Source organism: Oryctolagus cuniculus, chromosome 15, assembly GCF_051225735.1.
Source record: "Oryctolagus cuniculus isolate XC-2025 breed Fujian yellow rabbit chromosome 15, ASM5122573v1, whole genome shotgun sequence".
Classification (NCBI taxonomy): domain Eukaryota; kingdom Metazoa; phylum Chordata; class Mammalia; order Lagomorpha; family Leporidae; genus Oryctolagus; species Oryctolagus cuniculus.
The window spans coordinates 71,102,333-71,118,476 of NC_142881.1; the positions used below are offsets into that span (position 1 = coordinate 71,102,333).

General features: G+C 47.5%; 1 protein-coding gene across 2 annotated transcripts in view; it reads left to right on the forward strand.

Moving 5' to 3' along the window:
* SH2D4B (SH2 domain containing 4B) overlaps window positions 1-16,144 on the forward strand; it is a 104,262-nt gene that overhangs the window by 29,960 nt on the left and 58,158 nt on the right. The window contains exons 3-4 of one of the 2 annotated variants that reach the window (XM_070057949.2): window positions 363-522; window positions 2,152-2,299. In XM_070057949.2, coding sequence (XP_069914050.1) covers window positions 363-522; window positions 2,152-2,299 — 308 coding nt within the window. The remainder of the gene's footprint in view (window positions 1-362; window positions 523-2,151; window positions 2,300-16,144) is intronic. The other variant, XM_089313595.1, reaches the window with a different exon arrangement.

Here is a 16,144-nt window from a genome sequence, read left to right on the forward strand (position 1 = left end):
GACACAGGTTTATTCCTTGCTCATGTTTCAGGCTAATGTAGGTCACGGGGCCTCAGGGCCTCAGACTTCCTTCAGAGAGCACTGCCTGTTGCTGTCTCTACTGGGAATCTCAGGGGAGCTGGGCCTCAGCCCGCTGAGGAGCCTGGCTTGGCTCTCGTGTTGCTCCTTAGAGGGAGGGGAAGGGCGAGGGGGTCACGGTCCTGGTCTGTGCCAGTGTCCCTCTGGAGTCCTTTTGATGGACGGCTGGCACTGTGTAAGGGGTGTGATGGTGTGTGCCATCAGCCAGCGTAGGTCATTCCTAGCAAAGGGAAATCAAACCTGCTGCTCCTTCCTTCTTTGTTCCTCCTCCTGTCGCGAGGCAGCCAGCGGCAAGCACATCCAGTGGCTCCTGGGCGCTGATGGCGAGGTCTGGGTCTGGATCATGGGAGAAGGCCCCGGCGACAAGCCCTATGAAGACATCTCTGAGGAGCTGATTGCCGAGAGGGCGAGGCTGCAGGCCCAGAGGGAGGCTGAGGAGCTCTGGTGAGGGTGCTCAGGACTGCGGGCCGGCTCCCCAGCGAGGACGTTCGGTCATGGGTGGGAGGGAGGTGGCACCAGTCAGCTGGCTGTTTGAGCTCCGCTGACATCAGCTGATCAAAGCATTAGAGTCTTGAGGCAGATAAACTGTGTGTGTTCAAATCCTGGCTCCAACAGTTAGTAGTTAACTGACCTGTGGCCTCCGTATTCACATCTGTGGAGTGGGCATAACCCTTTCCGTAAGAATGCAGGTTGGAGACAATATGCATGACATGCTTTTGCTTTTGTTCTCACTAGCAGAGAGTAACAGTTAAGAGTCCCTCTGGTCATCAGCTTTTCTTCTTTGTGTTACCTACATTTTTCATGCAAAGTGGACAGTTGAGTCCTTGGTGACATTTGGAGTCAGACTTCTTTCATAAGAACTTAAGAAATTTTTGTCCAAATTTGGAAGTCTATGTGAGGTTGACTTGAATATCACCTACCAATTTGTGATGACAGTGCTTTATTTGTAAAATTGTAAAAATAAACAGTCCTGAAAGCCACAAGACAGCCTGCACCTACCTCCTGAGCCAGCCATGGTGAGCATTTAGGTGATACGTGCTCCACTTACCACTTGACATATTGATTAAAATAGACTCACATAATAGTGCCATTTAAGAGAACGATATAGCATTCTATTGCATGAGGAGCCCAATTTGCTGATCCTGTTGATGGACATTTGAGTTGTTTACCAGCTCTGTGTTATAAAAATCCTCAGATGAATATCTTTTACACACAAGAAGTTTTTGAAGAGTTCTAGGAACTATGAGTGATTTCCATTTTTTGCATCAAAACTTATTTTTTATTCCATTTCTCCTCAAATTTGTTAAAAATATTTTATTTAGGGACTGGTGTTGTGGCATAGCAGGTAAGGCTGCCACCTGCATCCCATATGGGCTCCAGTTCGAGACTCGGCTTCTCCACTTCTGCTCCAGCTTCCTACTGGTTGCCTGGGAAGGCAGTGGAGGACAGCTTAAGTGCTTAGGAGCAGGCTCCAGGCTCCTGGCTTTTTTAAAAAAATGGTTTATTTATTTATTAGAAAGTCAGAGTTAGATAGAAAAAGAGGGAGAAGTAGGGAGAGAGAGATATTCCATCCACTGGCCCACTTCCCAGGTGGCTTCAATAGCCAGGATTGGGCCAGGCCTAGGTCAGGAGCCAGGATCTTCATCTGGGTCTCCCACATGGGTGGCAGAGGCCCAGACATTTGGGCCATCTTGCGCTGCTTTTCCCAGGCTATTAGCAGGGAGCAGCCAGAACACACACTGGTATCCAGGTGGGATGCTGGCGTGGCTGGTGGCGACTTCACCCACTATGCCACAGTGCTGGCCCTCCACACACTTTTTGAAGTATCATCATAGTCCTTTGTACACTTGTGTGAAAAATGGGTTTTCGGAGTCTTTTCCTGGCTTCTGGAATGGCTCTGTGGATTTATACTCTTGCACGTGACAGCGCCTGTCTTTCCATACCTGTACTACTACTGAGTTTTGCTGAGCTTAGATATTTGCCATTCTGATAGACCCAGGAGAGATTCTCAATGTCGCTAGCAGAACTCTCATTGTTGTGTGGTCCTCATCCTTACTGGTGCTTTCCTGGAAGGAGACGGAAGGAGGCAGAGATCACCAAGAAGTTCCGGGATGCTCTGGCCAATGAGAAAGCCCGGATCCTGGCGGAGAAGTGGAAAGTGGAGATGGAAGACCGCAAGGCTGCCAAAGTCCTGGAGGAGCGCATCCACGAGGAGTTCAAGGTGGGCCAGGGGGACACGGCCGTGGGAGGCACCGGGGCTGCTCCCTGATTTGGCCCTGTCCCTGGCCATTACACGGCACTGGGCGTTTTATGAGAATGGAAATCTGGCCTGTCTGAGCAGAAGGGAGCTTAACACACCATGTGGGCCAGTCCACCTCTGTACTGATGAGGAAGATTTGCCAGGGCCACACATACCCATGGCCGGGGACAGCGTCAGGGTGAGAATTCATGCCTTCTGTACCCCACACTAAGGGTCCTGAGATGAAGCCTGGGAAGAGCTGCTCAGACCAGCCCGTGACCCAGTTCCAGCTCTGCTGCTTGCTGCTGTGTGACCTTGGGGAATTTCTGAGCTTTTCTGAGCCTCTGCTTTCTTGTTTATAATAATACTTTGCTCGAGGTGTTTTTTTTTTTTTTATGAGAATTCCAAGATTATGTGTAGACATTTGCTGGCTTAGGATAGGGAGTCGGTGTGTCTGCATATCCATACTGGGAAAGTTGGGAATTGGAAAGGGAGCTTTCTTGTCTGTTGGTAGGAAGCTTAGGTTGCCTGAGAAAACTTTTTTTTTCCTTGGTCTTCCATGTTGAGTTTTTTTTTTTTTCCTATAACAGTAATTAATTTTGGGGGGAGGGGACGAGAAACAAAGAAAATACAGATAATCAGAAAGAAAAAAATAATAACAATGCTGAACCTCAACAGTGTATTGTTTGTGAACAAAAGACAAACACAGCTGGACAATAAAGTGGTGAGAACAGATGTTGTTGAGTAACTGCTGACCTTAGGGGAATGAGTGGAATTCCATTCGGATCTGTGCAGCGGTGAGGTAGGAGGAGAGCAGGATCTCAGCAGAGCTGGGAAATGAAAAGTCACCGAGGGTGGCTCAGCGTCAGTGTGAGTGGGCAGCGTGGAAGTTCAGATTGTCCCCCCCACAGCGGAGACAGAGGCCCTGTTTCAGGTCACTGGGAAAGACACCCCTGGGCTGTGAGGGACACGTTCACGATTGTAAATTCTGTCCAGTGACTGCTCCACCCAGGGCAGTTGGGGGCCTATCCACAGGTGCTGGTGAGAACCCAACAGTGAGTTTTCCTGGCAGCACGGAACTTCTCAGGCAGGCATTTTAATTGGAGCCTTGGTCATCCTAGGCACGTGACTTAACACTGCTGGAAGCTGGGAGACAGTTTGGTCAAGTCTCTTAGCACAGGCGTTTGTCTTTGCTGGGAGTTCTGCGGTTGTCAGTATATTTATAGCGTTTGCCCACTTTTAAATTTTAAAGAACTTTTGGTGCTGGCGCTGTGGTGTAGCCGGTAAAGCTGCCTTCTGCAGTGCCGGCATCCCATAGGGGCGCCCGTTTAAGTCCTGGCTGCTCCTCTTCCGATCCAGCACTCTGCTACGGCCTGAGAAAGCACTGGAAGACAGCTCAAGTACTTGGGCCCCTGCACCTGTGTGGGAGACCTGGAAGAAGCTCCTGATTCCTGGCTTCAGATTGGCACAGCTCTGGACGATGCGGCCAATTGGGAAGTGAACCAGCGGATGGAAGACTTCTCTCTCTTTCTCTCTCTCTCTTTGACTCTCCTTTTCTCTATATATAACTCTTTCAAATAAATAAATAAATCTTAAAAAAAAGAGAACTTTTCCACTAAGATGATTAGATTGTGAAGACATTGGCCTTTTAAAGTTACCTATGTTGGAAATATTTTCTCAGTGTTTTGACTTTGTTAATGGTATTTTCAAATAAATAAAAAATTTAGTGTTCAAATCTATTGATCCTTTTCTTTATTACTAGCTCCTTTTTTTAAAAAAATATTTATTTATTTGAAAGGTAGAGTTACAGAGGGTCAGAGGCAGAGAGAGAGAGAGAGAGAGAGAGAGAAAGGTCTACCATCCACTGGTTCACTCCCATGTGGCCGGTATGGCCGGAATTGTGTCAATTTGAAGCCAGGAGCCAGGAGCTTCTTCTGGATCTCTCATGTGGGTGCAGGGGCCCAAGGACTTGGGCCACCTTCTACTGCACTCCCAGGCTATATCAGGGAGCTAGATTGGAAGTGGAGCAGCCAGGTCTGGAACAGGCGCCACATGGGATGCCAGCACTGCAGGTGGTGACTTTACTCGCTATGCCACAGCACCGGCCACTATTACTTGTTTCACACTTAGAAAGCTCTGTGCATGAAATGGAAGAGAGAGGCTGGTAGACTCCAAACATAAAGAATTACATTTACAGAAATGTAAATGCTGACTGCCCGATTTGGTCAGTTATACAAGTGTTGAAAAATCACATAATATATTGTAAAAATGTGCAAGTATTGCAGGTTTATCAAAAATTTTGAAAAAAGGGGTGAGCATTTTGGTTAAAATGCCTGTGTCTCACAACAGAATACATGGTTTTAGTCCTAACTTCAACTCCTGACTCCAGCTTCTTGCTAATGCAAATCTAGGGAGGCGGTGGTGATGGCTCAAGTAATTGGGTTCCAGCCACCCACGTGGGAGACCTGGATTGCATTCCTGCATCCTGGCTTTGGTCTGGATGTTGCAGGCATTTAGAGGGGAGCTCTCTGTGTCTCTCTGCACCTCCAAAAAGTTATGAAATATCCTTGTCACCACAAACTTATAAAAATATGAATCTACATTGTTTTATATATCTTTCATGATTTTATTTCTTTTTTTCCCAAATATTTTATTTATTTATTTGAGAGGTAGAGTTACAGACAGTGAGAGGGAGAGACAAAGAGAGAGAGAGGTATCCCATCCACTGGTTCATGCCCCAAATGGCCACAACGGCCAGAGCTGGGCTGATCTGAAGCCAGGATCTAGGAGCTTCTTCCAGGTCTCCCATGCAGGTGCAGGGGCCCAAGTACTTGAGCTGTCTTCCAGTGCTTTCCCAGGCCATAGCAGAGTGCTGGATCAGAAGAGGAGCAGCCAGGACTCAAACCGGTGCCCATATGGGATGCCGGCACTGCAGGCAGAGGATTAACCTGTGCCACAGCGCTGGCCCCAGTGATTTTATTTCTTTTTATTTTTTTTATTTTTTGACAGGCAGAGTGGACAGTGAGAAAGAGAGACAGAGAGAAAGGTCTTCCTTTGCCGTTGGTTCACCCTCCAATGGCCGCCGTGGCCGGCGCACTGTGCTGATCCAAAGGCATGAGCCAGGCACTTCTCCTGGTCTCCCATGGGGTGCAGGGCCCAAGGACTTGGGCCATCCTCCACTGTACTCCCTGGCCACAGCAGAGAGCTGGCCTGGAAGAGGGGCAACCGGGACAGAATCCAGCGCCCCGAGTGGGACTAGAACCCAGTGTGCCGGCGCCGCAGGCAGAGGATTAGCCTAATGAGCTGTGGAGCCGGCTGAATTTTATTTCTTACATTTAATTTTCCTTCACCTTGGAGAGTGGCGTGTTGTAACACTCTAGCTTTCTTTTTCCCAGTTGCATCTAATACCCAATATCATTTATTATGTTATTTCACCTCTCCCTTCTCAATGCCTTGACTGAAGGCTTACTTTTTATTTACTTCTGAATCTCTTTGTAGATTTTTCTTCTCAGACTTATTATTCCTGAGCCAGACTTAATTGTTTAATTATTATAGCTTTAAAATAAATTTTAACATCTATTAAGAACATTATCATTACTCTTCATTTCCAAAAATATTTTCGGCTGATCTCACTCATTGTTTTCCATCATGGAAATTTTTGAATTATTTCGGTGCTGTCCTTCTACTCATCTCCACCAGCCACCCCCAACAACAGCAAAAACCACAGTGATTTTCATTGGACTTGCATCAGCATTGTCGCTGTGTTGGTGGAAAATGGATATTTTTACAAGACTGAATCATTGAATCATTTTGTTTAGGAATGTGGTGTTTTTCCTGTTTTTCTAAGCTTCCTCTTGTATTTGTTAAATTTTTAAAACACATGTAAATATACTGACCACCCTGTCCCGAACATTCTTAATAACTTACCTAATACCTATGTGCTTCTATTTTTCAGTCCTTGGTAAAATTTATTATTTTTATGTGTTCTGCGTTTCTTTTTTCAGTTAAACCTTAGGTTTAATATTTTTGTTATTGTTGTGAATGAGATTGTTCCCATTTTAAAATATAATGCAATTCCTAGTTGTATATTTACATTGCTATTGGTCTCTTCATTTAAGTTTCCCTTGATTTGGAATTTACTTTGGAGAGTCTCTTTTCAAATGAATGAAAATTTACTCCCAGAGCATTGTATTAAAAAAGTTTCAAGCCTGCAGAGAGTTGAAAGAAGAGAATGAACACTGATATATTCTCTACCTGAATTATTAATATTTTGCCATATTTGCATTCCTGTTTCTGATTCTCTCTTTTGGTCTTAGTTGGACAGATTTGGTCCTTGTGGTTTCGCTAAACAATTTGCAAGGCAGTTGCAGGTATCAGGGCACTTTAACTCTGGGATTAGCAAACCACCTCCAGGGAAGGGCCAGATAGTTTATATCCCAGCCTTTAAAAAGTTTATGGCTTTGCAGCCATACTGTCTCTGTAGCAGCAACTCAACTCTGCCAAGGGGGCACAATGACAGCTAGAGACGTGTGACTACAGATGGGCGTGGCTGTGTTCCAATAGGACTTTGTTTTTTTTTTTTTTTAACTTTTTTTTTTTTTTTTTGACAGGCAGAGTGGACAGTGAGAGAGAGAGAGACAGAGAGAAAGGTCTTCCTTTGCCGTTGGTTCACCCTCTAATGGCCGCCGCGGTCGGCGCACTGCGCTGATCCGATGGCAGGAGCCAGGAGCCAGGTGCTTCTCCTGGCCTCCCATGGGGAGGGCCCAAGCACCTGGGCCATCCTCCACTGCACTCCCTGGCCACAGCAGAGAGCTGGCCTGGAAGAGGGGCAACCGGGACAGAATCCGGCGCCCCGACCGGGACTAGAACCCAGTGTGCCGGCGCCGCTAGGCGGAGGATTAGCCTAGTGAGCCGCGGCGCCGGCAATAGGACTTTGTTTTTAAAAACAGATGGAGGCCAGGTTTGACTCGAGAGCATGCATCACCTATGAAAAAGGACCTTTCCCTGCAGAGCCACGGTGATCTTCGTCAAATCCACCATAAGGAACAATAATCCCATGGAAGTATTTCAAATCCAGTCCATAGTAGAGAGGTATTTAGTTTACACCGTTGGGTTTTTGTGTATGACTTTTTAAAGTCCCCTGGGGAAGAAAAGCAATTCTTGTTACATATCCCTAACCCCAGACTCACCTTTCCTGGTTCTGGCCTCTCTCTTCCCCCGGGGGAGCTGGGTTCTGGGGCTCAGTTCTCAAGGAGCTCGCGAAGGGATTAAGTTACTGGCAGAGGTTTCCTGGCTGACGGTCTCCTTGAGAGTCTGTGGCAAGGAGGGAGATAAGTGAGAGAGGCTCTGGGCAGGGACTCGTGGGGACACAGCAAGGACGGGGGGCAGGCCCTCAGGCTTCATAAGGAACGCAAAGGCAGGCTGATGGTGTCATTTCCAAGGAAGTTTGTTATTCCGTTGTGTTTTTGTTTTATAAATTAGTTTGCCAAATGTGAATGTTTAAACTTGAATGGATCGCCGGCGCCGCGGCTCACTAGGCTAATCCTCCGCCTAGCGGCGCCGGCACACCGGGTTCTAGCACCAGTCGGGGCGCCGGATTCTGTCCCGGTTGCCCTTCTTCCAGGCCAGCTCTCTGCTGTGGCCAGGGAGTGCAGTGGAGGATGGCCCAAGTGCTTGGGCCCTGCACCCCATGGGAGACCAGGATAAGTACCTGGCTCCTGCCTTTGGATCAGCGCGGTGCGGCGGCCGTGGCGGCCATTGGAGGGTGAACCAACGGCAAAGGAAGAGCTTTCTCTCTGTCTCTCTCTCTCACTGTCCACTCTGCCTGTCAAAAAAACAAAAAACAAAAAACAAAACAAAAAAAAACACAAAAAACAAAAAAACAAACTTGAGTGGAAGTAGCCGTCTTCATTCTGAGGAGCCTCGGTCTCCACTGAGAGGCCCTGGAGGGGCTGCTGAGGGCAGTGTCTGAGCGGGACATCTGGTCACGGAGCTGGACAGTCCAGGTTTATGAGCTGGGGTGTTTTTGTTAGATCTGTTGTTGTGTGAGCTCTGCATCCCAGGAAATTAACATGCGCATCATCTCAAAATGTTCTTGTGGTGGGTTACATACAGCCGGTGGCAAATTCTGTGTGGCTCCTCCTTAGAGAGGTGAGGTCTGTTGCCCCCACCATGAGCTGGCACTGATGCGTAGAACGCAGTAGAAATGACTCTGTCTGGGGAGGCCATTTAGACCAGTGGTTAAGACATCGTGTTCCGTGTCAGAGCTCCTGAGGTCTATTCCCAGCTCCAGCTCCTGACTCCAGCTTCCTGCTATTGCAGACTCTGGGAGGCAGCTCAAGTGATGGGTTCCAGCCACCCATGCAGGAAACTTGGGTTGCATTTCCCAGGTCTTGCTGAGTCCTGGCTATGTGGGCATTTGAGGAGTGGATATCAGATGAGAACTTTTCTCTGTCTCTCCAAAAAGTAAATTAAAATATTTTAAAAAGAAATAAAAAATTACAAATAGTGTTTTATTCTTAAAAATGTTTAACTTTACAAAAAATGTAGAAACTAACATAAAAGTATTTAGACATCCAACCCACAAATTCAGCAAACATTAAAATTTCCCATGTTACTTAACATTCAGAAGAAATTAACAGTATCACCAAAACTTGAAAAATCACTCATTCCCATTTTATTAGTCTCCCTTTCTTGCAAATTGATATACTTTCTTTCTTTTTTAGACTTATTTATTTATTTATTTGAAAGGCAGAGTAACAGAGAGAGAGGAAGAAGCAGAGAGAGAGAGAGAGAGAGAGAGAGAGAGAGAGAATCTTTCATCTGCTTGTTCACTCTCCAAATGGCTGCAGTAACCAGAACTGGGCCGATCTGAAGCCAGGAGCCAGGAGGTTCTTCTGGGTCTCCCACGTGGGTGCATGATCCCAAGCACTTGGGCCATCTTCCACTACTTTCCCAGGCCATAGCAGAGAGCTGGATTGGAAGTGGAGCAGCCAGGACTTGGACCTGTGCCCATATGGGAAGCTGGCACTGCAGGCTTAAGCCGCTGTGCTGTAGCAAAGGCCTCAATTTGGTGTTTGTACTTTATAAAATATATGAAGCCATAGAAACATGTAGTCTATATATTTCTGAGAGATTATTTTTACAAATTGTAATTATCTGTATAAATTATCCAACCTAAAACTCAATTGTTTTCAAAATCTGTTCTTATTAGTACACACATTCATTTAACAGCTACATACAATAAGTCTGAGTGAATATACCATGTTTATGGTGTTTTAGTTCTTTCCTAATGCATTTACCTTGCTTTTAGACTTGGTTAGGGTAAAATGCAATGTAACGATATGAACATCCTTGGACAAGCTTTTTTGCAGGAGGCTACTTCAAGAAGGGGGTAGGCATTTGGCCTAGTGGTTAAGATACTGGTTAGGGCGCCTGTGTTCTATATCGGGGTGTCCAGGCTTGCTCCAACTCCTGACTAATATAGACCCTGGGAGACAGTGGTGATGGCTCAAGTAATTGGGTTCCTGCCACCCACATGGGAGACCTGGGTGATGTTTCTGGTCTGGCTCCAGCCCTGGGTCCAGCCTGGATGGCCATTGTGAGCACTTTTAGAGGTGAACCTGTGGATGGAAGTTCTCTCTCAAATAAATAAATAAATGTTTTTTTTTCTATTTTAAAGACTTATTTATTTATTTGAGAGGTAAAGTTACAGGCAGAGAGAGGGAGAGACAGAAAGGTCTTCCATCTACTGGTTCACTCCCCAGATGGCCGCAACAGCCAGAGCTGAGCAGATCCAAAGCCAGGAGCCAGGAGTTTCTTCCCGGTCTCCCATGTTGGTGCAAGGGCCCGAGCACTTGGGCTATTTTCTACTGCTTTCCCAGGCCATAAGCAGAGAGCTGGATCAAAAGAGGAGCAGCTGGGACATGAACTGGTGCCCATATGGGGTGCTGGTGCTGCAGGTGGAAGCTTAGCCCACTATGCCCCTATGCTGTAGTGCCAGCCCCAATAAATAATTTTTTTTAATGTGGGAAAATGGAATTAAGAGATATTTATTTTGCAGATGAGCATTTGGTTAAGTGGTTAAGATGCTGATTGGGAAGATCTCTGTCTCCTCTGCCTTTCAATAAAAATGACAATAAATACAAATAAAAAAGATTTATTTTGCCGTGAGAACCATTTGAAATCCATGCATATTTTTCATAGCACATGTTTCTCTTGAATGTGATGATCCCTCCTATGCATGGATTTCAAAGTGTTTCTTGCAACAAAATAAACTTATCTTTAAATTTGATTTTCAATGGACTTTAAAAAAAGATATTTATTGAAAGGCAGAACAACAGAGAAGAGAGAGAGGGAGAGACAGAAAGAGCAGTTTTCCATCTAATGGCCATAACAGCCAGGTCTAGGCTAGGCCAAAGCCAGGAGCCAGGAGCCAGGAGCCAGGAGCCGGGAACCGGGAACTCCACCCTGGTTGCCCACATAGGTGGCAGGGTCCCAAGCACTGGCACCATTGTCTTCTGCTGGCTTCCCAGGCACATTAGCAGGACTCTGGATTGGAGGCAGAGGAGCCAGGACCAGAGCTGGCACTCTGGTGTGGGATGCCAGCATTGCAAGCAGCAGCTTAACCTGTTGGGCCATATGCTGGACCTCCATGGAATTGTGGAATTTTCTTAAGTGGTACTTTTAGATGTATTCTATCTGTGTAGCTTTTGAGGGGGAGCCTATAAGAGATTCACAACTTCTGATTTCCATATCCTGGGAGACTCACTTTTGGAAGCCCTTATTTCACCATGGGATAAGGAAGTCCCAGGAGTCCCAGGGAGGGGGGGGGGAGGGGGAGGGGGGTTAAGTGGAGGGACTCTGAGGCATTAGACTCCTGAGTGGAGCTGCTTGGCTCTGCCAGCCCATCCCCGTGAATGAGCCCAGCCCACTGACTGACGTCCACTGAGACCCTGTGGAGCAGAAGAGCCACCCACAGGAGCCCTCCCTGAATTGTTAATACCACAGAATCCTAAGTAAATAAAAAGGCTGTTTGTCTAAGCTGTTCAGTTTTTTGTAGTTTGTTATTTTGCAATAGATAATGAAACAGTTTCAACGAAAGGATTTATGCATTGGATTAAAGATTGGCGTAGCTAATTTTTATTGTGGCTTTCAGCTCCACCACGCTGGTGTTCTGTGAGTCTTTTTTTTTTAAGTTTATTTCTATTTTTATTTATTTATTTGACAAGTAGAGTTACAGATAGAGAGAGAGAGAAACAGAGAGAAAGGTCTTCCTTCCGTTGGTTCACTCCCCAAATGGCCACAACGGCCGGAGCTATGTCTATCCGAAGCCAGGAGCCAGGTGCCTCCTCCTGGTCTCCCATTCGGGTGCAGGGCCCAAGCACTTGGGCCATCCTCCACTGCCTTCCCAGGCCACAGCAGAGAGCTGGACTGGAAGACTAGAACCCAGCACCCATTTGGGATGCAGGCAGCGGATTAACCTAGTGCGCCACGGCGCCGGCCCCTCTGTGAGTCTTGCACATAGGAAGTTACCAACAGCTTTCCTTTAATATTTCCACCCTCCACCACCAAGCATCTAAGTGCAGGTTGCTTGTTGGGGGAGTGGGGAGGGAAAGGGAGGCATAAATTCTCTGCTCCTGAAAAGCTTACAGGGTGTTGGGGCTGAAAGAGGTGAGTGGCCCTCAACCCCAACCCACAGGGAACTGTCCTGGAGGGCAAAGGGGAGCCTTCAGGCATCTGGGCTCGAGTGCAGGCAGGCCTGTGGGACGGTGGATGATCGGCTAGCACTGGGGAGGTAAAATGCCCGTGATGGTAGAGCCAGACGTGATGCTGGCAGGGTCAGTCTTGGAGCCACTGAATGCTGTGTAAAGGAGGTCAGCTGTGCTCTGGGCGAAGTGGGCTCTTGATCCTAAGGGGCATGGCCTGACCAAGTTTTCAAAAGAAAATTGATTGATTTGAAAGAGAGAGAGAGAGAGAATCTTACACCCACTGTTTTATTTCTCAAATGTCCATAACAGCCAGATCTGAGCCAGGCTGAAGCCAGGAGCTAAGAATTCCATTCTGGTTTCCTAAGTAAGTAGCAGGAGCCTAAGTACTTGTGCCATCTTTTAAAAAAAGATTTATTTATGTATTTGAAAGGCAGAGTGACAGAGAGGGAGAGAGATCTTCTATGTACTGGTTCATTCCCCAAATGCCTGCAACAGCTGGAGCTAGGCCAAACTGAAGCCAGGAGCCTGGAACTCCATCCAGGTTTCCCATGTGGGTGGCAGGGGCCCGAGTACTTGGGCCATCTTCTGCTGCTTTCCCAGACATATTAGCAGGGAGCTGGATTGGAAGTGGAGCATCCGGGGCTCAAACCAGTGCTCTGATATGGGATGCCGGGTTTCTGCTGTGCCACAACGCTGCCCCGTGATCAAGGTTTAAGAGCACATCTGGTGGTGATTCAGGTGATGAATGTTTGTGGGAGGGAGGACAGCTGGGAGATTTTTACAATGGTCAGGGTGAGAAGTGATGAGGATGTGGACAGGGTCTGTGGCTACGGAAGGCTAGAGGGTGGTGGACATAGAGAAATGGTGGGGCAATACCAGCAAGACTTGGCTTCAGTTGGACACTGGGGTGGGGAAAAGCACAGAGAAAGACTTCTGAGTCCAAAGCTGAGCGCTGAGGACTGGGGAGTTCCCTGCCAAGGGAACTGAGAGGCGCAGCCTTGGAGGAAAGAGAAAGTTCTTGGATTGACTGCACTGAGGTTCTCACTGCCTGAAAGAGGGAGACAGGTGGAGACTGGAGGAGAGGAGACAACCCGAATGCCAGACCTGGTGGTGGTGGGCAGTTGGCTAGAATCCTCCCCACAGCTCCAGGTGAGGATTAGGCACGTTCTGATAATTCCCCAGGTCATAGAAAAGACTATACTGAAAACTCCTTTTAGAAAATGCAAAGGTGGGATTGGCGCTGTGATGCAGCCGGTTAAACAGCAGCCTGCAGCGCCGGCATCCCATATGGGTGCCCGTTTGAGTTCTGGCTGCTCTGCTTCCCATCCAGCTCCCTGCTAATGTGCCTGGAAAAGCAGTGGAGGATGGCCCAAGTCCTTGGGCCCCTGCCACTCACATGAGAGACCTGCAGGAAGCTTCTGGTTCCTGCTTCATCCTGGCCCAGCCCTAGCTGTTGTAGCTTTTTAGGCAGTGGATCAGCAGATGAAAGATGCTCTCTCTCTCCCTATAACTCTGCCTTTCAAATAAATAAAGTAAGTCTTAAAAAAGAGAGAAAATGGGAAAGAAGTCTCAGAATCCTTGTACAGGATTGAAGAAAAAACTTCAAAACAGAAGACAGAGACAGCTGGAAACCTGTTTTTAAAAATCCTTCTGTTGTGGCTAGCACCATTTGAGTGTAATTTACATGCATATAAATTTCTCCTTTATAAAAAGGAGATCCCGAGGCCAGATAATATTTGCATTTCCCCCCTGTTTTCTTCACTTCTGAGACTGCTTCTGTATGCTGCTTTTTCGGCTCCAGATCACAGAAGACGGCTCAGTAAGGATCCTGCCTTCTGCTTCAGGTCCTGTGACTGAAGGCCTCTCCATTTCCAAGTCTTCCCTCCCCGTCCTACCTCCTCCCAGTTTCCCGGATAGGGAAAGAGACACAGCTGATTCAGAGAAGGTGTTCTTGAGTTTTTCTTTTTCCTGTCACTGCCCCCACCCACTTTTCCTTTAAAGTTAGAATTAATTTGGGCCAGTTAATAAAATGACATCTTCTACAACTATAGAAATTGTTGTTGTCTTATTCCCAATAAGACTAGAAGTGGTGAGAAAACTTTTTTCAAAAAAGATTTATTTATTTATTTACTCAAAAGTCAGAGTTAGAGAGAGAGAGAGAGAGAGAGGGAGAGATCTTCCATTTGCTGGTTCATTCCCAGTTGGCCGCAATGGCCAAAGCTTTGCCCATCCGAAGTCAGGAGCCAAGGTCGTCTTCCAGGTCTCCTATACAGGTGCAGGGACCCAAGGACTTGGGCCATCTTCTACTGCTTTCCTAGGCCATAGCAGAAAGCTGGATAGGAAATGGAGCAGCCAGGACTTGAAGCAGTACCCATATGGGATGCCAGCACTGCAGGTGGCAGCTTTACCCACTGTTCCACAGCGCTGGTCCTCAAAAACTTCTTTTCTAAAGGATTATTTATTTATTTGAAAGTCAGAGTTACAGAGAGAGGGGAGGAGGCAGAGAGAGAGAGAGAGAGAGAGAGAGAGAGAGATCGTTTATCTTCTGGTTCACTCCCCAAATGGCTGCAATCACCAGAGCTGGGCCGATATGAAGCCAGGAGCTTCTTCTGGGTCTTCCACATGGGTACAGGGGCCCAAAGATTTGGGCCATCTTCTACTGCTTTTCCAGGCCTCAGCAGAGAGCTGGATCAGAAGAGGAGCAGCCAGGACTCGAACCAGTACCCATATGGGATGCCAGCACTGCAGGTGGCGGCTTTACCCACTATGCCACAATCGCCAGCCCTGAGAAAATTTAGTACTTCTCAGTTTTTTCTTTTCTTATATTTATTTATTGACAGGCAGAGTGGACAGTGAGAGAGAAAGAGAGAGAGAAAAAGGTCTCCCTTTTCCGTTTGTTCACCCCCACCAATGGCCGCTGCGGCCGGCGCATCACGCTGATCCAAACCAGGAGCCAGGTGCTTCTCCTGGTCTCCCATGAGGGTGCAGGGCCCAAGAACTTGGGCCATCCTCCACTGTACTCCTGGGCCACAGCAGAGAGCTGGCCTGGAAGAGGGGCAACCGGGACAGAATCCAGTGCCCCGAGTGGGACTAGAACCCGGGGTGCCGGCGCCACAGGCGATGGATTAGTCTAGTGAGCCGTGGTGCCAGCTCAGTTTTTTCTTGAAAATTTTAGACTTGACCTGAATGGGACTTGGCAAGGTTGACATGAGCAAGACAACATGGTCAGGTGAATCCTTTCTCTCTGCTGGGCCATGACAAGCCCTTACTGTCACCTGTGTGTTGATTCTCTCCCTCTCTCAAGGCAGTGTTTTTGGAGCATCTGCAAGGGTATGAACTGCAGGTGGAGGAATGCAAGACACAGGCCCAGCCCTGCCGATCGGGAATGCATCAACTTACAAAGCATGGTGATATTATTGGGGTTAGATTATCAACACAAACAATGATGCCTTCCAAAAAAGCGTTTGTCTTGATGAGATATTCCACTGGGGTGAGGCAGACCGGGGCATCTGTGGGTGCCTGTGGTTTGCTGTTACCGATGGGTTATCAGGAGAAGGGGGATTAGATAAACTGGACAGCTCAGAAGGCTTTGGGCAGCCAGAACAGGGTGAGTGATTTCTAGGTGGAAGGGGAGGGGGAGGGGCATATCTCCTTTTTGTCTGCACAGACCTTTCTCTTTGTCTGCTGAATGACTTTTTTTTTTTTTTTTGTGATCTCAGATTGGCCAAAAGATTCTGAATTTAGGCAATTCAGCAGTGAGGGTTGAGTCATTTTGGCAAAGCTGGGGGGGGGGGGAGAAAGATGCAATTCTGCTTATCTGCGCTTGCACCATGTTTTCTCCTGCAGAGAAGAGCCTGCCTCTGTCACAGTAACTGGCCAGGCATTTCCTTTGCAGTGGAGGTGGCCACTGACCTCTGGGGCCACCGGTGCTGAGAATTTGTTAGTGGAGATGGCTGGAGATGGCTGGAGTCCTTGTCTGCCAGTAAGAAGGGAATGTCAGGTGTGAGACAGAGAGCAGTGGTAACCAAGGCAGCAAGGTTTAATGAGGTAGTACATTTGTCAGAACAGATGGCATCTGGACATCCAGGCTGGGGTTTCTAGAAGGGTGGAATCCACT